This window comes from Gracilinanus agilis, chromosome 1 (genome assembly GCF_016433145.1).
Source record: "Gracilinanus agilis isolate LMUSP501 chromosome 1, AgileGrace, whole genome shotgun sequence".
NCBI classification, from domain to species: domain Eukaryota; kingdom Metazoa; phylum Chordata; class Mammalia; order Didelphimorphia; family Didelphidae; genus Gracilinanus; species Gracilinanus agilis.
In genome coordinates, this window is record NC_058130.1 from 345,170,048 (window position 1) to 345,192,506 (window position 22,459).

Sequence of the window (22,459 nt, forward strand, 5' to 3'; positions counted from 1 at the left end):
AAGACTTCACATTTCTCAACTCAAGGCACTTAGAACCTATAATGACCCTAGGCAAATCATTTGAACTCAGTCTCTGTTTGCACATCTATAAAAATGGAGATAATAGCCCCTGGAGAGTGTTATTGGGAGGATCAAATATAATCATTTATGTAAAGATAAAGATTACATAAGGTGCTTTTAAACACTATATAAATGGCAGCTACTGTTATCATCAATAAATAGAACTAAAATTTTGACTAACATGTGTTACATCACTTATAGAATATAAATTCAGAGAACAAAAGTACATACAGCATTACCAAATATTACTTAAAATTGCATGAGGGTCCCAGAAAACAAATAAAATTCTATTTCTCCAACCATTTAGCATATAAGCAATGAACAGATTTTTCTCCCCATTCAGTGGCTGTAATATAATGAATGTGTCTTATTTATCAGCAAGAACATCCATTCTAAGGGTAGCTAATCCCCTTCCAAAGTTGAAGCTTCTTTAGCAAGTTCCCTTATTTTTTTTTAAACCCTTATTACCTTCCATCTTGGATTCAATACTGTGTATTGGCTCCAAGGCTGAAGAGTGATAAGGGTAGGCAATGGGGGTCAAGTGACTTGCCCAGGGTCACACAGCTGGGAAGTGTCTGAGGCCAGATTTGAACCCAGGACCTACTGTCTCTAGGCCTGACTCTCAATCCACTGAGCCACCCAGCTGCCCCCAGCAAGTTCCTTTAAAAAGATCAAAATTTAAGACTAAAACACACTGATAGAAATCATGAGTGTGTTGATAACTTGTTCATACTGGAATTGTTGCTACTAAAGGACTTGGTAGTTTGGAAATTCTTTCGCTGTACCTGTATTATAACTCCTTGATGGTAAACCTATGGCACAGGTGCCAAAGATGGCACACAGAACACTCTCTATGGGCACATGAGGCGCCCCTCCCCCCAGTTCCTTACTAGAAAAGGCAGAGGGACTTGGGTGGAGCTGCTCCCCTCCCCCTCTCCATCATGCCTGATGACAATTTTTCCCATCCCCTGTCCCTCTGCCTAGCAACCCAATGAGAACATACAGGGAGTGATATGGGTGGCTCACAGGTGGTAGAACTGGAGGGGAACAGAGCACTCGGGTCACTCCCCTCCCCCTCTCTACCTGCAATGAGAACATTTTTTTATTTTATCCACCCCTCTATCCAGCAGCCCAATGGGAGCATTTCCTCCCTCCCTTGTTTGGGGTAAGGGGGGGCATGGCACTCGATCTCTGGGTGGGGAGCAGGCACAGCACTGGGGGGGGGGTGCCCTGGCACTCCATCTCTAAAAGGTTCACCATCACTACTATGCCTAATCAAAATTAGCATCATCTGAGATATTTAAACATTCTATTTCACTAACTCTCCTTGCTAGCTTATAATTTTTTATTTTAAATATGCAGGCAGTGGTAATATTAAACAGTGATAATGTTAGAAAATGGGTATATTACATTTTCCTATAATGGGGGCACATTTTTGTTGCTAACAATATTAGGAAGTTAGGCAAGAATCAAAGATGAGCTTCAGTAGAATAGAGGGCTGCAAAGGAAAAAAAAAATACAAATACAGCATAGAGCCAGACCTGAAAAGGAATGAAATTCTATTAAAAGGTGGCTTGGCATTTTTCCTACTCTTAACGTCCACATTCTCAGCTGTACTGAGTAAACAAGACAGATAAATACATTGAGGTTGGCAAGGCGATTAAGCAGAGCACATGAATTTTAATCATGCCATGCTTTGTGACACCAAGGTTCAAAATAACAGAGTAGTAATACCACTACTAAAATAATGTTGACAGAACCTTTCTTCCAAAGATAAACATGTATTATATAGTTCAACTGATTAATGCCCCATAGGAAAGAAAACAGCCATAGCCCTCTTTTACAAACAGATTCCTAGAATGTTCGAGTTAGAAAGATCTTAGGAAGAGTTTAGGCCAAATAACTCATCTTAAACCTCAACAAAAGGACAAATGGTCAAGTACGTGGCAAGCAGCACATACATGCCAAGAAACATGTAGGTTTATTCTGAGCCATATGCCCAATGGGTTTAAAGAAGCATGAATCACCCTCCTGTTCTGTCAAAAAAAAAAAAAACACAAAAAACCAATGGTTAATAGGCATTGGACTTTCTGACATGCTTACTTTGAGCTCTTTAAAATCAAGTTTCATTACTATGCAAATACAGTACACCCCACTGAAGAATTTTCAAGGGACCATTATAAAAAAACTTAATTGGAAAAATAAACTATAAACAGTACATAAAAATTTGCATGAAGCAAGAAAACAAACGCTAAGAGGGTTATTCAATAGAAGGCATTCTCTAGAAGGGCAAGCTGTTAGCAAGACTTCCTACAGAAAAAGAGTATCTAATTCCAGTTCATTTGATGTCTCTAATCAGTACAGCAATTCAATATTTATTAAGTGACTATAATATGGAAGAGACTAGGCACCAGGGATACTCATTCTATTGACATGTTCAACTGGAAATGATGATAGGACAGATAAGCAGTAGCATGTCTAGCAACATAGTACTGACGTTCAGGAACAAGGATTAGGGCTGGATGTATAGATTTGGGTGCCTTCAACATAGAAGCCTCCCACGGAAAATTACATTCACTGTGAGGAGCCTTGGGGGTAGACGCATGCATAGGGAGCAGAAGATGAATGAGAAGTCAGCTTAAGAGACTACACAACAGTAACCAAAGAGGTAAGCCAAAAACCAGGGAAGAGTAATGTCACAGAAGTCAGAGAGGATAGAGTAGGGAAGGAGTGTCCCAAAGAGGGAAGATGTCATTGTCAAAAGCAAAAGAAATTTTAATGGAGAAAAGGTCTGAAAAAAGACCCTACCAGCAATAACAGTAAAGTCAGGCAGTCTCTGCAAAAAAAAATAAAAATAAAAATAAAAAATGCATAGTTTGTATCCAGTGTGGACCCATGCTTGTATTTTGCTTTATATTTCCTATTTCCCAAGCCAGAGACCTCCCTGTACTATATAAGTGACTCTGGTCTTAATATCCCAATCTTTGTGGGTTTATCACACCATATGACAAGCCCTTAGGCTATTCTCAGATGTCAGAAAACAGGTAGGACTAAGATGACTTCCAAGGTCTCTTGCAGCTCTACTCCTGTGAAGAGTCAGAGTAGGAAGGTAGAGGGCTCAGTGCCGGCACTAGGCACTGAGTTTACCTGGGGTTCCAGAAACCTGAACTAGGAGAACAAGTCCAAGTCCTTTACTTGGCATAATCATTTTGGGCAATGAAGCATTGCCTGGACACCTGTCATAGCTTACCACATGTTTCTTATGTATGCCGATCCACTGATTAAGTGATGTTAACAGGTAGATCATTTAATAAACAATGTTTGATTTCCTTATAAGTATATTTTAGATGTATCTTATTATCTATATATCTCCACTCACATACTATCCCACAAGCAAGAAGCACAGATACAGTGATCTCTCCCTCAGAGGAAAAATCTAGTCATATTGAGAGAGAGAGAGAGAGAGAGAGAGAGAGAGAGAGAGAGAGAGAGAGAGAGAGAGACTTCCCCAAGTCACAAAGATTGAGGAAATCAAATACTCTGCCTTATTGTGCCCTCACCCACTTTTTTCCTAAGGAGAAAAATTCAACTGGATTTAAAATCTGGTTTCTAGTTCCAAATCAAATTTGTTGGAACAATTTTTTAAACTCTTACAACACAATTTCAACATATCTAAAAAGTACATAATAAGTATGCCTTCCTCCAAGAGCCTAGCTTTATCTAAAAGAAATCCATTGAAGTTTTAGGAAGCACTACATATTTAGAAAAGCTTCTAAATATAAGGAGTCAGAGAACCAAAATACAAAATGATCCAGAGGACTGATAATGAAGAATGCTACTTATTCTCCTGGCAGAGAAGCAATGGACTCAAAATGAAGGATGAAAGTTGTTCTAGGGCAAGGCCACTGCCAGAAATTGTGTTGCTGGACTATACAATTTGTTAAAGGGGCTTTGTGTCATTTTCCTTTTTTTTCTAATAGGGGAAGGGAGGAACAGAAAAAAAAAGTTTAATTCAAAATAAAATTTAAATAAAAAATCACAAAGTAAAGCATGGAGAGAGGAACAGTTTGGCCGCTTTGCAAAGAAATGACTCTTATATTTAAAAAAGATTTTAAGAGTGATCATAGTCTCTAAGGATGGAGAGCCCTAGAGATCTCACTCCCTCATTTTACTGAAAAGGAATCCAAAGCCCCAAAGAAATTAAATAAATTCCCCAAAGTCACAAGGTTACAAGTAAGAAGCAGTGCAGTGCCAAGATTCAAACCTGGGACCTCTGGCCTCCAAACTAGGCCTCTTTCTATGACCCAAGCTGCTGTTGTTCCTATTTATTAAGCTCTTAACTGTACTAGGTACTAAGATACGAAGACAAATAAACAGCTTATAGTCCATTAGAGTGATGTACCACAGGCACCAACAATTATCGAAAAAGAAAATAGAGTGTGCTAAATGAGCAACACAGACACACACATACAATTTGCTAATGGAGTGCAGAGGCAGGAAAGATTCCTTTTGAATGACAGGAACTGAGAAAAGTTGAAGAGGAAGTGATTGTGGGAGCTTATTCTTAGAGGTCAGTGAGAATTTCAACAGGTGGGGATTTGGTAAGAAAGGCAGAGGGAAGAAGAGGTGGGGAGGGCCAGGAAGGGTAGGCATTCCGATCAAGAGGAACAGTGTGAGAAAGCCAAAGACAAAAAAACACAGGGCACAAGGGAAAGGGCAAATTATTGAGAGGTGGAGCAATTGGTAATGAGGAGGACATAGGTTTAGGAGGCGAAAGGTATAAGGAGAAATGGAAAGAAAGCATTTGGTAATTGAAGTCAGAAATCGAACCAAGTCAAGAGGCTCACTCCCTTGTGTGACCCTTGAAGAAATCACATAGCTTCCTCCTTGGTTTTCATTTGTCTTTATTTGCAAAATGGGGTAGGAGGAGTTGGACTAAATAACCTTTGAGGTCCCATCCACCTCTAAATCTATAAACCTATATTCAGAAATGCTGAAAAGTCCATTTTGGCTAGAGTATTGAGTAGAAAGGAAGCAGGGGAAAATAAAGCTTGAAAGGCAGTTGATATCAGGTGATAGAGAGCCCTGCACACTAGACAAAGGAGTTGGACTTGATTCAGTGGCCAGGGGGGAATGGCCGATGCCTTTTGAGCAGAAGAATGATGTGAACAGGTCTGTACATTAGAGAAGATGAATCTGGCAGTAGTGTGCCCCAAGGTACCAACATCCTGGTTCTCCATCTTTTCCATTTGATTGAACTAGGCTGCAAAATGACCCAGGAAAAAGAGAAGCCTCCTTGGCCCTGAGAAAATTACCAGAAATTATTTATAGGGAACAAAGAATGAGAACATTCCTGTCCATAATTGTTCCATTTTAGTTCAAGTCTGAGTTTATAAATCCATATCATTAGCCAAATCAGGTTTGGGATCCAAGATAGGCAGGAGGGAGGCAACAATAGGTTTAGGGAGAGAGGGAGGGCCCAGAACTACAGAAAGTAAGATTCTCTCCAAGGAGGAGAGAAAACCAGGCAAACCACTTCATTTTGCTAATCTTGGAGTCCCTAAACCCTAAAGTCCCCTATACACAATATATCTTCCTCCCCACAGCCACTTCTAGACTTTCTCCCTCTACTACAATCACTCAGCAACCTCCTGCTTTTAAAGTTCACTCAATCCTATCTTATTACTCATTGCAGAGCCTGATGGCTCTCTTGCCCATTTCAATGAGTTCAGTGCCTGGTTGATACTCTCCCTCTCTCTATCTTGTCCCCAAATCTAGGAGATTGAACACACATTTATGTTCTTTCAAATATAAAAAGCTCCTAATTCAGTCAGCTCAATTCACACAACTTATTCAGCCACTCACCTAAACTACACACAAAGATATTTGTACCATTGATCTTGCTACCCCTCACAAGTGCTCCACTTCTGTGATCTTCAAGAACTCCAAAATTCCTTTTATCCAATAACAACTGCCTTTCATTCCATTTCTCCTTAAACTTTACCCATATTAATCCTATTCTTTGTCCTCCTCATTACCTGCAATCTCTCTGCCTCTCAGTACTTTGTTAGACTCTGGATAGCCTTTCCTCCTTTCCCAATTCCCTCCTTTTCCTTTCCTCCTTGACAATCTTTTGCTGAACCAGTTCAACCCTATGCCAACTTGTACTTACCTTGGTCATTCATCCTTTTGCTACTTATGTATTGCTAAGACCCAAGCTTAGGCTACACCCACCATTTGCCTCCAGTCCAACTCAGATGCTGTCAAACACAGATGGAAATTAGGAAACCATACAAATTTGTTATCTATACTCACAGCCCTTGCGGTAGCAAGGCAATTACTTTACTCCCCACTGATTCTCTATCTCATTCTCTACAATAACTTTTCCAAATATTTTCTTCTCTCCTCAATATCAGTGCAGCACCTCCTCCCCACACTCTCAGCTGGAATCCTCATCTCATATTCAACAATAACAACAACAGTTGAGGCTTTTCACTAAGACCTTCTTCCTTTCCTAAATTTCACAATCCCTTTACATAATCCCCACCATTTTCTCATTCCCTCCAATCAATGATAAAGAGGTAGACTTTTTCCTTGACAGAGCCCACAAAAACCCTTCCTCTTATCTTTAAAAAACTCACAACTTTCTATCCCTTCTAATCACTGTCATTATATCTCTCCTGCCTTTCTCCAAACTCCTTGGAAAAGACACCCATACTGACTTTTCAGACCTTTCCAATATGGTGTCAAATTCATCATTCAAATAAAACTGCTTTCTCCAAAGCTACCAATGATCTCTTAATTGACAAATCAAATAGTTGTCACAATCTTCATCCCTCTCAACCTCTCTCTCTTAGATAAATTCTCTTTTCTGAGTTTGCAGGACATAGGTGTCCCTGGTTTCTTCTCTTTCACAGTATCCCTTGTTCACTCATCATCCATGTCACACCTACTAACTGGAAGTATAGCCTAAGACTGTCCAGGGATGTTTTCTCTTCTCTCTATATTAACTTGGTGACCTCAGAAACTGCTATGGGTTCAATAATGATAACTATGAAGACGACTTCCATGTATATGTACAAAAATATTTATAGCAGCTCTTTTTGTAGTAGCAAAGAATGGGAAACTGGGGGGGGGGGGAGAATGTCCATCAATTGAAGAATGGCTAAACAAATTGTGGCATATGTTGGTGAAGGAATACTGTTGTGCCATAAGAAATGATAAAAAGGATGATTTCAGGAAAACCTGGGAAGACTTGTATAAAGTGAGGGAAAGTGAAGTAAGCAGAACTGGGAAAACACTGTACACACTAATAACAATACTGTACAATGATCATCTGTGAAGGACTATGCTATTATCAGTAATGCAAGGATCCAAGACACCTCCCAGGGACTCATGATAAAAAATGCGATCCACAGCCATAGAAGGAATTGCCAGAGTAAGAATACAGATTGAAGCAAACCACTTTTTGCTTTATTTCCTTCATGAGTTTTTTCTTATATGTGCAATGCATGTCTTCTTCGAAAGCATGAGAGATTTGGAAATATGTATTTCATGAAAGCACTCATATATCCAATATCAGATTATTTGCCATCTGTAGAGGAGAGGAGGGAGATGCAGAGAGAATCTAGATCACAAAAAGTCAGAAAATTGTTAAAAAATATTTCTACATGTAATTGAAAAAAAATAAAAATTTAACAAGATAATTCAAATATCTATAAAACTCTACCTTATCCACTTTTTTCTGAGCTCCTTTCCCACATTACCAACTGCCTGCTGAACATTTCAACTTTGATTTGTCATAAGCATCTCAAAATCAACATGTCTAAAACAGAACTCACCTTCCCCCCCACCAACTCACTTCTCTGAAAAACTTCTATTACTCATTATTTATTGCACCACTACCCTTCCATTCATGTACTTTCACAACCTCAGTGTCATCTTCAACACTTCTTTCAATCAGTTTTTTTAATTTGCCATTTCTTTCATCACAACATATTTCTTCTATGTCCTCTTCTCTCCAGTCATATAGCTATGATCGTAGTTCTGGTCTTTATCATCTATTGCCTGGGCTAATGCAACAGTCTTCTCACCCCATCTCCCTGATACATCTCTCTCCTTTTTCCAGTCCATTCTCTACTCAGCTACCAAAGTGACTTTCCTAAAGTATTGATCTGACCATGTTAATTTACCAATTCTACAAACGTCAATAGTTCTTTCTATTAGCTCTGGGATCAAATTTAAACTCTTGTTTGGCATTTAAGCCTCTTCACTTCCTATTTTTCTAATCATCTTACACATTCCTCCTTCCCCACATTCTAAAATCCAACCATAACACACACACACGCGCACACACACACACACACACACACACACACACACACACACACACACACACAATGACACTCCTGCTTTTATCCATGCCTTTGCCCTTGTCTCCCCACTCCTGGAATGCATTCCTTTCATATTTCTATTTCCTGAAAAACCTGGTTCCTTACAAGATAGTTTAAGCTCTACCTTCCAAATGAAGTTTCTTGCTCCCTCTCAGTGCTAGTGAAACGCTTCTCAAATGACCTCACATTCATTTTGTATATGTTATGTATGTAAGTATATGCACACAAGTCTCCCATATTAGAATATAAGCTTGAGGGGAGAGACTGTCTCACTGCTGTCTCTGTATTCCCAGCACTTAGCACAATAAACAGCACGTATACAGTGTTTAATAAATGCTTGTGAATTGATCAAAATATATTAATGAGCACTATGGTTACATAACTGTTTAGTAAAACTTGAAATAGTTCAATCCTTGAAGAGTTAAAAATGTGCTTATATCAGTACTGCCTGACTGTCGCTACAGAATGGAGACTTTCAATATGAAGGTGACTACTGAGTTATAGCCTGAAGTATCCTAAGACTCTGAAGTGAACTCAAGAAGTTCTGTGGAGTAAATGGAAGTCTTTCTGAGCATTTAAAACATCTTGTTCATTCCAGAAATCTAATGAATGGTCTAAATCACCCAGACACTCTGCTGTGCAAGTCATGGGCCATAAAATAGTTTAGATGGCAGACTGTGAAATAGCAGATATATAAGATAGGGGGGAAAACACATTTTTATCCAACTAAAACACTGCTTCATTTCCAAGTTAGCAATTTTCAAGTAGATGGATACCGTACATAGCTAACTTTTAGCAAAATTTCAGACAAAATCTTTTCAATGTATTCTTGTGGATGAAGATGGAAAGATATGAACTCAATGGTAGCATAATGAGATAGATTTTAAACTAGCTGGACTAGAACCAAATAATGGTCATGCAATGGTTCCATGTCAATTTTGAAGGACATGTCCAGTTAAGTGCCCTGAGAATCTAGTCTTGAGACTATCCAGTTTAAAATCTTCACCAATGACAAAAGTCAAAAATGGTATGCTTATCAAGTTTCTAGACAAAGGTAAGATTTAAAAAGACCCTGACAGGGTGAAGGACTGAGTCAAGACACAATCACAAGGCCAATATTTCAAAGAAATCCCAGCATGAAAACTCTTAAGAATATCATTAACAAAACAGAACTTCCAGACAAAAGAAAAAATACTCCAATCATCCAGAAAGAAATAATTCAAATAACAAGTAACTACAATCAGGATTGCCCAAGATTTATTCACTAGCACTTTAAAGAAGCAAAGAACATGAAATGAAATATTCCAAAAGACAAAAGATCTACAACCAATAACTTACCTAATAAAATGGGGTATCATTCTACAAGAAAAAAATGAGCCCTCAATAAAACTGAACAGGAACACGCAAATATCAGGAAAGAACCAAATTTTACCTGCTACTTGTTTTTGCATGACCTGTGAACTAAGAATAATTTTTATATTTTTATTTTTAAAATGTGTAAAAACTATTCTTAAGCTTGAAGGGCAATTAGATGGTATTATAGATAAAGTGCTGGCCCTGAAATCTGGAAGACTTATCTTTCTGAGTTCAAATCTGGCCTCGTTTACTAGCTGTGTGACCCTGGGCAAGCCACTTAACCCTGTTGGCCTTAGTTTCACCATCTATAAAATGAGCTAGAGAAGGAAATGGCAAACCACTCGAGTATCTTTGCCAAGAAAACCCCAAAAGGAATCATGAAGAGTTGAGAGCCAAGCCTGGAGAGAAGAGATCCTGGGTTTAAAATATGACCTCAGATACTTCCTACCTACCTAAATAACTCTGGGCAAGTCCATCCCTTACTGATTCAGTAATGTAATATGGAAAGACCCTGTATCCTGCAGGAATTCCACCCTGGCATTTTCCATATTACAGTAATCAGTAATTCAATAATCAGTAAAATAAATAATACAATACTTAGTATTGATTCAAAGACAGAAGGTAAAGAGGTTTTTTTTTAAAAAATAGACAATGGGACATACAAAAAGGTACAGCTGGCTATATTTGAACCTCCGTCCATAATTTGTTGACTCCAAAATAGAAAATTTTCAAATATTCCTAATTTAAAAAGGGGAGCTGAAAAGGAATTTTAAAATATAAATTTGAAAGTCAAGAGAAAAATAAAACAGCAACTACAAGTGAACAATCAGAAGAGACTTTATAAGGACAAACTATATTCTAATGGAAAGGGGAAAATGTTCAAAGGGTTCTTTTAAAATCCTATTATCACAAGAGGTTATAGAGGTAGTCAATTGAGACAAAAAACCTATAAATAGTCTTTTTACGTTTTGAAGATGTCGGAGAAAAAAAAGAAAAAGAAGCAGGATAGAGGATACATCAAGGGGAAATGGGAAGGAAAAAAATGAGCGAACTTGAGACAAAATCAGATTGTAGAACTATATGCAAACATAGAAGAAATGAAGGGAGTAAGCCCTTGAACTTCATTTTCATCTCAACTGGTCAAAAGAGAGCAGAACATAAACATGGACACAGAGTTTACCTAGTTTCAAGAGAATTCCCATAAAGTAGAAGCAATATGTAAGTATTGTTATTGTTACTTATATTTTCCTACAGTATAATGCAAAAAGTAAACACATCAGGGCAGCTGGGTAGCTCAGTAGATTGAGAGCCATGTCTGAGTCAGGATTGACAGGAGGTCCTGGGTTCAAATCTGACTGCAGACACTTCCTAGCTGTGTGACTCTGGGTAGTCACTTAACCCCCATTGCCTAGCCCTTACCACTCCTCTGCCTTGGAACCAATACACAGTATTGATTCTAAGACAGAAGGTAAGAATTTAGAAAAAAAATTAACATCAATAAAAAATTTTAAAGAAAAATCAGAGTTGGAGAAAGATATATAAATATATAATATGCATGTTTATGTGTAAAATATATAACATAGACATTATATATTATATATGTAATTTATGATAGTACAAATGATGGTACATGAATGAAATGGAATTTATTGTGCCATAAGAAATAATGAAATGGACAGGGTCAGAGAAACCTGGTATGACTTGTATAAATTGATACAGAGCACAAGTTATATAATACCATCATTATAAAGAAAAATAACTTTGTAAGACTTGAGAACTGATCAGTACAACGACCGTCCCTAACTGAAGACTGATGATAAAGCATGCTACTCATCTCCTGAAAGAGAGGTGATAGTCTAAAGGCACAGAACAAGACATATATTTTTAAACATAATGAATGAGGAAATTTGCTTAGAAATGCATATGCTACAAGGATGTTCTTTTTCCTTTTTACTCAATGGATGGGATTGAAAGGGGAGGTAGGAAAGAAAAAATTAAAGCTTGTTAATTGAAAGACATTGGATTGAATCTGGTGAGATGAAATTCAATAGATAAATGTAATCTTACACTTGGTTCAAATGAATCATTTTTGTAAAAATACAAGTTAGGGCAAGTATGGTTAGAGTGCAAAATAAGATCATATAAGAATACTAAGGCATTATATGCTTATTAAAATATTTCTCACTTTTCCAACTATATAACTGTATAAAACCAGATGTTCTTCAAATACTTCGACAAAGTAATATATCAAAAGACTGAACACAGAAGCAGATAAGAGAATCCATTTGTCTTTAAGCCACACAGAGATTTGCAAAAAAATAAATTAAACAATGTTATTATTCCCACTAATTTTTTTGTTTTGGAAAAGAAAGAGGTTTGTTTTTAAATGGCTTGTTTATGTTCTTATACAATGGGTTTATTATTTTAAAATTATTAACTAATATTTTGAAATCTAACTTTTAATTTCTAAAATGGTAACTATCAATAGAGAACCCAAATAAAAGAGTTTTTTGATTCTTTAATAATTTTTAAGAGTATAAAGGGGTCCTTGAAACACTGATCTAGAAAATTAAAGATCAAGATGTATAACTCTGAGATAACACTAGATTTTCATTTGAAATATTCCAAGGTCTCAAATTGTACTAGATGGCTACAAAGAAATCACCCTCAACCCTTTCTTTTGTCAGTCCTCTACTGATAATGATATTTCAGGTCATCAACTTAACCCACTTCTGTATTTATCAAGAAAAGAATCACAAATTGAGGGGATGTCCATCAATTGTGGTACATGTTGGTAATGGAAAACTATTGTGCTATAAGAAATGGTAAGCAAGATAATTTCAGAAAAAGCTGGAAAAATCTGCAGGAATTGATGCAGAGTGAAATAAGCAGAATTGGGAGAACACTGTACACAATAACAATACCATACAATGATTACTTGTGAAAACTTGGCTACTCTCAGCAATGCACTGATCTGGGATAATCCTGAAAGACTTATGATGGGGAATTCTATCCACCTCCAGAGAAAGAACTGTTGAGAATCATCTTTCACATCAGTGTATTTTTGGTTTTATTTTGGAGTTTTGGTTATTATATGACTTTGCTCTTATAACACTAACCAATACGGAAGCATGTTTTTCATGACAATTAAAAAAAATTTTAAGTGGAGAAAAAAAGAAAATAAAAGAATCACAAGTGTCAGGAGTCTTAAGTTTGTAAAGTTTGAGGATAGTAAAGAGCAAGCTTTATGCTCTCCATTATTTCACAAGTGCTATAATAATATTTTGAAGTTTTCTACTGGATTTAAGGTGGGATGGGTTTGGAATTTAGAATATTTGTAGTTATTAATAGTATTAATATTCTCAATTAATTGTATTGATCAATAATAATAATTAATATTTGTAGTTATTAATATTCTTAATTAATTGTATTAATTAATAATTAATAATAATTAATATTATTACTATTTCACTACATTGAATAAAAGCAAGCCCTATTGGGTTTTTGCACAAAGCTGTCGGCCTCATTTCTTTCTTCCAGAGTCAAGGAAGCCAATTGGCAAGACAAAAGTCAGGATGACTGTAGATGGCAATGGATGATCTTGGAGCCTTCAATGTCTGTTCAGACTCTTAAGTGCTACACAGTGCCTGCTTCAGCTGCCTTCACAGTTGCGGGGAACAAATTGTTCTCATTTCCCCATTCCACCAGAGGAAGTCTTCACATGCTTCAAATAGACATCCCCATAACTCACTGAAAGGTTGGAAGCCTGAGTCAGTTATACTAGGATGTAGCCAATGAGCATGCTACAGCTTCTTGCAGTCACCAAAAGTAGTTAAGCAGCCCTAAAAAGAGCTCAGCAAGTCCTTACACCAGAGATGCTAATCCTTCAAGAATACCTCATATATGCTAAAAAGAACACTGGCCTTGGTAGTCACGAAATAGTTCTGATTCTAACTCTGTAACCTAATTCTGCTATGTTGGACAAGTTGAAATCTCTGAATGAGTTGAACTAGATGCTCTCTAAAAGGTCCTTTCCAGCTATGTGATATTAATATAATGAACTGTTTATAATTCCTGTAGGTATTTGTGAAAAAGCATTCTAGGTGAGTAATCACAACTCTTCTCCATCTCCCAATGCTTCTTCTCAAAGATGATCACTTTCATACTTTGCAGTGCTAATAGATCCTGAATGACTTATAAAGGCTTGGTTGTACCACTTAATGTACTAACACTGAACCAATAATACCATCCTGGAGTTTCATTAGACTAATATTAATAGCTGACATTTAAACATAATATGTTTGCAAAACACTTATTTATGTGTAACCTTTTTTGATATTTATAATAACCCTTTGAGACAGAAGGGCAAGGATCTAATTCTGGGGAGGAAATATCCACATCAATAAAATCATGAGTCTTTTCATCTTATAGAGACTTCCATATATACCAAGTTACAACACTAATATTATTTGCTGCCCTTTATAGTTTATGCTTTACTTTTGAGGTAGAGCAAAGGAATGCTTTACCTGGGTGGCAGCCTTCACAAGAGTTTCTTCCTTACACTAATTTTCCCCAAGGTAAATAAGAAAAAGGAATAACCAAAAAGGATAGGATAATGCTTTAGCAAAAAGGAGCTAGGAGAGGGGTGGGACACCAAACAGCAAAATGATAGGTAAAGAAGACTTAGAAGCAAAGCTTTAGGTAGGTTCTATCCTTTTAAGGGATTTTAATTTTATTATCTCTTAATGGGCAAAAAACACTGGAGAGAGCCATGTATTCTACTTTCTAAGTAAATGGGGAAAGGAAAAACCATTTCCATATCCGAATCTTGCCAGAATCACTGGCAGAAAGCAATAGGTAAAATTCACACACGGAAAAAAGGAGAATGAAAGATCATCTCTAGTCATATAATATTCATGAGGGAGAGCTTACATATGTCAGAGAAGAGGGACACTGGAAGGATTTGATATTACTGGAGGATAGTAAATTATTGGGAAGGGTGAAGGGAGAAACTAACTCCTTGAGAATATTAAGGTTTCAGTTACAGACTGCACTGAAAGAAGACAATAAAAACACAGTTCTTATTCACTGCCACATAATTCACAATTAACCTTATTTAAAAATATAAATAGGTTCCTTCCTAGTCATTGGTAAGCTCAGACCTGGTATCTCTCCTAGTTCCTATACCTTGGACATAAAAGTCTTCAAAAAATGTTGACGTCTAAGTCTTGATCGATGACACACGTTAAAACCAGTGGAAATGCACGTCGGCTACGGGGGGGGGGGGGGGAAGGGGAAAGTAAAAACATGAATCATGTAACTGTGGGAAATGTTTCTAAAAAATAAAATTTTAAAAATAATTTTAAAAATATCGAAGTGATATGAAACAGTTAATTCTTGATTATCCATCCACACATTAAATATCCATATTGTCAATTTTTTTTTTTTGGTCTTGACCTATACTTTTTTATTTTAGGCAGATCTCAGCGTGGAAACTTCTTCCACTGACATAAACAGGTAATTTTGTAGAACAGTCTGTAGAGAGCTGTCTATGGTACTGAGCGGTTAAATTATTTGCTCAGTCACACAACCAAGTATGTGTCAAGTTTGGGGCAAGTGACAGCAAAGGAAAGGAAAATAAGGAGACCTATCAGAAATCCATCCCTCTTGAAAGAGAGAAAACCAGGGATTATTGGGAAAAGGTCTATTTTAAAGAGAATTTACTAAACAGCAATATACTCAGATTCTAGGGCTTTCTGATAGTTAACAGAGATGGTTTCAATTGGCAGGAATGTTTGTCCTCGATCATATAATTCTTATTTCCAAACTTAATGATAGTATTTTTTGTTTTGTTTTGTTTTGTTTTTTTGTTTTTAAACCCTTGTACTTCGGTGTATTGTCTCATAGGTGGAAGATTGGCAAGGGTGGGCAATGGGGGTCAAGTGACTTGCCCAGGGTCACACAGCTGGGAAGTGGCTGAGGCCGGGTTTGAACCTAGGACCTCCTGTCTCTAGGCCTGACTCTCACTCCACTGAGCTACCCAGCTGCCCCTATGATAGTATTTTTTAATATCCTACATTTACGAAATTATATTTTAGATTGCTGTTTGTCTTTCATTTTCAAAGAGGACTGATGCCAATGTAAGGGTGATGTCTTGATTTGTTCTTGAATTGAATTTAAATGAGGCAGAGTTGCACAAAGTCCTCAGCCTTATACTCTTTTCCGGAGTCATTGAAGTCCACTGGCAAGACAAAGCTCAGGAAGACCAGGATGCAATGGATGACCTTGGTGTCTTTAAAGTCTAACCAAGCTCCGGGTACTCCATAGCGCCTACTTCAAGATATGGGAGGGAAGGGGGGGGGGGGAAGGGAATGGGAGACACATCTAAACATATAGTTAAATAAATCTAGATGTAAAGTCAGGGGAAAAGCATAGCACGAAAAAGATTTAGGTTTTCTAACTTCAGAGCAAGCAGTCCGCTATCACCTATCTAAACCATGCTGTCTCTTGCTCATGAAATGTAAGCTATAAAAATCTTGTTTCCAAATCTGACAGTCAGATTATCTATGGTTGTCTGCTTAATTGCTTGTTTTGCTGATTTTGCAGATCACTCTTATTCTTACTTAGCATATCCCAGCAGAGAAGTCCTTATATAAAGATGTATATGTAAACTGAGTTGGGTTGGGATTTTTTTCCCACCTGGGACATGGGAGGTGAGAAACAATAGCTTTGCTTAGCCAGGTATTTTCATCCCTAGGAGAAGGGCTGTCTATTCAGAATGGGTTGCAAGGAAGAAATGAACAGGCATATGGAAGGAAATACTCGACAGCTGCCCAACTAGTCTCAGCCACATCTTCAAAGCTTCATTATTGGCTTAGAAGGAAATTTGTAACTCCCACAAACCCAAAATGGAAATATGAAGAGAAAAAACCCCACCACATTCCAAACCAAATATAAAATGCTTTTTGATTAGTTCCATTTAGGTTTATGCATATCTGTGGTGCAAGTATCAATAATCAAGGACTGACTATTAATAGATGGGGCAACTGCTAAAAACACATGAATGTATTGAAAAAAGGAGCCTCCTTGGTAACAAATGGGCATCTTTGTAGGGATGGTTTTCAAGGGCATATGCTCCCTTTACTGCCATTCTTTTAAGTCATGTTTCTCGCTCTTGATGACATAGTTCTAAATTTTGGTTTAGCAACACGAGGATCTGAGGAATTCCTTCCTTCTCTTTAAGTGAGCTTCCTAATCCCTTTGCTTTTTTGAATACAGCCATTAATGTGGTGGAGCTGGGATTTAAACTTCTGCAAAGCACAGAAGCTGCTGTCCCAGGGGCCATAGTTTCTGGCTGGGTTTCCACTCACTCTTCCCTCCAAAGTGAAGACAAGACACTAAAAGCCAAAAATGTAACAAGGAGAGGTGAAGGTTTCCAGATATAAACCTTAGTACTGAAGGGATTCAAGACTCCAACCAGGAAAAAGGAATGAAAAGGGAAGAGTAGCAGAAGCTACAATGGTAGTAATCCTATAGAAATAAGAATGAGGGAAGTAGTTTCTCTAATACAGCCTAATGGTGACATATTTATAGGCATCTGTTGAGAGTTATGAAATAATCTTTATCTCACCCTGATTGCAATAAATTCTCCCAAAACATCCATTTTGAAAGCCAAAAAATTACATATGAAATAATAGTTCAAGTTCTGTTAATGTTTTTTAATTTTTTTAATTGACTGTAACTATCCCATACTCTCTTACTGGAAAAACGTTATTTCTATATAAATTGGTAGCACTCTGCTGGCTGTCTACTTTGTATTCTCATACTTTAAAAGGGACTCTACTACACTTCCTTTGGTGAAGATGAGGCTTTAGAAGGCCTATCTAAGGGGAACCTTAATTTTTTTTTTTCTTTTTAAAAGTAAGGAACAGAATATAAGCACTTTACAAATTAATACTTTCAGTGCACTCACAGCAATAAAAAGCATCAATAGTGCATGCATCATCTAAAATAGTCCAGCTGATTTGTTTGTCTTTCATTTTCAACATCTTCCAGGAATTAAATTTTGCTGCTGAAGCCAACTGAAAAGCAGAGATTTATACCTATTTTCCCTTTTTTTTCTCTTCCCTTTTCTGTGTCTCCCCATTCCCCCCTGCCAAACGCCTACTTGCTTCTTTTTGCCAAGCTCTTTCATACACACACAGTCACTTTCATAATTAAAATGAAGGTTATAGTCATATAAAGCTTTTATATATCATTTAAAATTATAATCAATATAAACAACATCAAACACTTATAACCCACATTAGCATGTCAAAATATATCATTTTTATACAAATTCAAAAAATTGTGAACCATTGAATTTAAGATGCATAGATTTTAATATGATCCATTACTTTCATTCTCAGAGCAGAGTTTATATCTACCTAAATATAAGCATCTAGATGGTTAGGAATACAAAACTTGAGAGCCAAAAGAGAACTCTGATCTAATGCAACTCAGTTGCCTACAAAGAAAGAAACTGAGGTCCAGAGCGTAAAATGTGACTTGCTTCAAGTTTACACAGCTAGAATGTCTTCTGATTCCTAGCCCAATAATCTTTCCACTATACATTGGTGCCCTCTCATTCCACTCTGACAAAGGAAGAAGTCAAAGTAAATAAATAAGTATCAAAGTCAGTGAAACAAGCTTTCAAAGCAATAATTTTTAAATGTCCTTTTTAAACATCCTTCGAGGTTTAAGATCATATATTTAAAGTTGTCATCCTCTTCGGAATTAACCTGACTCAGTATATTAATACATATAAAATTATGTGCAACACAGTGGATAGAGCTCCAGGCCTAGAGTCAAGATCAGGGTTCAAATTCACCTCAAACAATTTCTAGCTTCAAGACCCTGGTCAAGTCGCTTTAACCCCAATTGCCTACCCTTTGCTCATCTTCTGTTTTAGAATTGATACTAAGACTAAAGATAAGGGTTTTTTAAAAACAGTCTGCTGAGAACAATAACAACATAAACAGAAAAAATAAAACAAAATCAAAACTGACTGCTGAGTAATTATAACGACCAAGCTAGAAACTACACAAAAGAGATATGAGAATGCCCCTTCCACACTTCTTTGCAAAGATGGTTCACTATGGGTGTAGAACAGTACCTACACTATCAGATTTGGCTGCTGTTTGTTAGTTTTCCTAGATTTCCTTATCTTCCTCTTCTTTTTATTAATTGTTTTTTTATATGGGATGGCTCTCTGGATAAGATATATAGGGTAATGAAAGTGATAGTAAAAATAAAAAGTAGCAATACAAAATGTTAAAAATAAAAATTAGTCTAAGACTCTAATTTAACATCATGTCATTAGGCTCCTGGTATTTAGAGCTTGGTTCCAATAGTCTTATTAGTAAAAATCAATATTCAATGAAAGGTTATGGCAAACTGACTTTTCTTACTGCTCTCACACTCCCTATTCTAATGGGAGAATGCAGTTGTCAGGAGAGGAGCTGCCACTCCATTTGTCCTCCAACATGCTTCAGTCAGAAAAGAAGGAATTTGAAGGAAGCCATTTTTAAGAAGCTTTTATTTTTAAGAATTTAAAATACTAGTATCCTAACATTAAATCAGATCACTTCCATGAATATTTAAAGTTGTAATTATATTTCCCAGTTACTGTTGTTAAAAATGTAAAAATGTGATTTTGGAGAAAATAACTATCTCTATCCAAAAGAAATATATTTCTAGGGACCCCACTAAGGATACAGAAACTGCATTGGGGGTGAATTAAGGAAGGGGGAAAAAAGAATAAAACAATTATAGACAAAAAAGACTTTAGAGAACATCTAGTCATTAAGAAACTGAAATTCAAAGGCATTATTGTGGTTAAAGTGATTGCCCAAGGTCATCCAGGTAATAACAGCAGAGCTGATACTCTCTAGAGAGCTAGGACTCTTAAGGTACCTAGTCCATCTTTTTTTTTTTCCATTAAGCCCTTTTCCTATTGCATAAATAAATATTTTCCCTACTACTCTTGTAAGTAAAAGTTTTTAAAAGCCATTGTTGTTTCTAAATGAATGAGAGATCAAGTCACTGAACTCAACAGAAAGATGCTTAAAATTAATAAATATTTAAAATTCTAGCTTTAAAAAAGCATGACAGGGGGCAGATGGGTAGCTCAGTGGATTGAGAGCCAGGCCCAGAGTTTGGAGGTCCTAGGTTCGAATCTGACCTCAGACACTTCCCAGCTGTGTGACCCTGGGCAAGTCACTTAACTCCCATTCCCTAGCCCTTACCACTCTTCTGCCTTGGAACCAATACACAGTATTAATTTTGTGATGGAAGGTAAGGGTTTTAATTTTTTAAAAATTAAAAATAAAATAAAAAAGCATGACCGAAAATATTTTTTAAAGATGAATATGTAGTTTTTAAAATTAACAGTTTTTATAGGATGCAAATCACATTGCTAGAACAAGTTTTGAAAGTCTTCTGCTAAATCCCTCAGACATATGTAATTTCTTATATATGACACATTTCTTACATTTACACATATTCCTTAAATATATATGTGTAAATTCCTTAAGTAAATTTGAGACAGCACCAAAATTTTAAGTCAAGCAGAAAAGTTCATAGCACAGACCCTACCAGTATTGCCTGAGTGACCTTGGACAAATTCTCACCTGTAAAATCAGTGAGTTTGACCAGGTAGCCTTTAAAATTCCTTCTAGCTCTAAATCTATGATCCCATGTTTGGAAAAATCATAACAAAATTCAGGGGTACACCTTCAAGCAACACAAAACAGAACCAAAGATTGAAATACTTATGTAATAAATCTGATGTTATTTTAAAAACAGTGATCCATTTACAGTCAGTAATTAATGGCATACATTACTGTCAGTCTGAAATTATTTGAAAGATATGCTTAAATTTATATTAGGTATTGATTCATTCTCAAATCCTAATTATTTATAATTAGGATTTTTTTAAAGTTTCATTATATTTAGGAGAATGTGGGCAGCAAGGGCTGCAAAGTTCTCCATTAAACACAGCGGGAAGATGTGATGACTTTTCAATTCAAACTAAAACCTTTAAATGAAGTTGCAAAATGAAAGATATTCTGCATCAAGAGGAACTCTCAGGAAGTACCTGATGCCCAAAGGTGCCATATCTGCCTGTGATTTCCACTTTAATATCCCAAGGGATAAGTTAATTCTTTACAATTCAGCTTCTGGGCACCTGAGCCCTAAAACAAAAGTCTCCCTACATTACTGCACAGCAGAGCAGCATATTGGGTATGCATTTCATTTCCAAATAAAGGCCTTTATTACCCTCTAGAAACCATGAGACTGCACCCTGTAGTGTAAAGAGTTGTGTAGTCAGGAAAGTCAAGAGTTCAAATCCTTCCTCTGATTACCACTAGTTCCTCACACAAGTCACTTGAAAATAAAGTTCTTTTCTTCATGCGTAAAAATGGGATCAAGAACAAGTCAAATACCTAACTTATAGGGTTGTGGCTATGGTCAAATGAAAATAATGTGTGTAAAATGTTTTGCAAACCCTAAAACTATAAAAATATCAATCTTATTAATGTTATGATTATTACTACTACAAGTAACATGTTTACAAAACGGAAAAATAGTAAGAGAATTCAATCTCCTCCCCTTTTCACGGGGAGGCATACTGTGAAAACCAGCCAACAGAATTCTGTAATGAAGAATCCTTAAAAAATGAAAGATTTTTCTGGTTGAACACTAACATCCAGATTCTAATGGCATTCAAAGATCTAAACTTATGGTCCTTAAAAATTCAACTTTAACACACCTCTAAAATAAGATGATTCTCTAAAGCTTAGTTCTTACACTTGCAGTTTTTAAAGCTATTTAGCAAAGGAATAAGAAATCTTTCCCCCTAAAAGGTTCCATACCAAAGGTTCCACCCCAACACCACCCAACCTTATTTTCCCCTTAGATGACTCAAAATTTCATTCAACGTAAAATCCTTACCCCATTTTGCCCAGAGAAAACTTCCACTGAAGTTGCTCTACGGAAGAATTTCCCAAGGAGTCCCTTCTTGGGGCTTTACTGTTGTTCGTTCTCCACGTGATATGCGCGTGTCTGGAGGTATTTCAAGAAGGCCGAGACAATTCGGCTCGTTTCCTCTGGTAAGTGACTCTCTCGCTTGGAGATCCCAAAATGTTTAAAGTAAAGGAGGTGGCATCTGCCTGCGAGAGTTAAAACGCTGCGCTGGGGAGCAGCGGAGGCCAATTCTCATTCCACAGCGTGAGTCCGCGTGGGTCGATGCACAATCCAGGTTCATGGAGTCCTATAAGAAAAGAGTTCGGCGGCCGCTGCTCGCATGTCCTTTTGCACAAGGATGCAGTCTCCACGCCAGGAGCAGGAAGGATGCTCGCCTTCTTTTTCCGAGCAGCAGGAAGAGCGAGCGGTGCGTTCAAATCTCCCTGGCACCCTTGAAGGTCTAAGGGGTGGGGAGAGCGACACAACGGAGCATGCACTTTTAAAATTGTTAAAAAATGGAAATCAAAACCCTAAAATGGGGAGAAAATGCAACTGTTTCTGTCCCCTTGCAATAGAAAAAGAATTTTTTAAAATAGAAAAATCTCAGTGCAGCTCGCAAACGTGCACGATACTCCACGGAGGCG

At 36.9% G+C, this 22,459-nt stretch overlaps 1 protein-coding gene across 1 annotated transcript in view; it reads right to left on the bottom strand.

Annotated features, from left to right (window-relative positions):
• HOMER1 (homer scaffold protein 1) overlaps window positions 1-22,116 on the bottom strand; it is a 161,643-nt gene extending 139,527 nt beyond the window's left edge. Inside the window, exon 1 of the mRNA XM_044680939.1 lies at window positions 22,022-22,116. Coding sequence (XP_044536874.1) covers window positions 22,022-22,116 — 95 coding nt within the window. The remainder of the gene's footprint in view (window positions 1-22,021) is intronic.
• Between the last annotated feature and the right edge of the window lie 343 nt (window positions 22,117-22,459).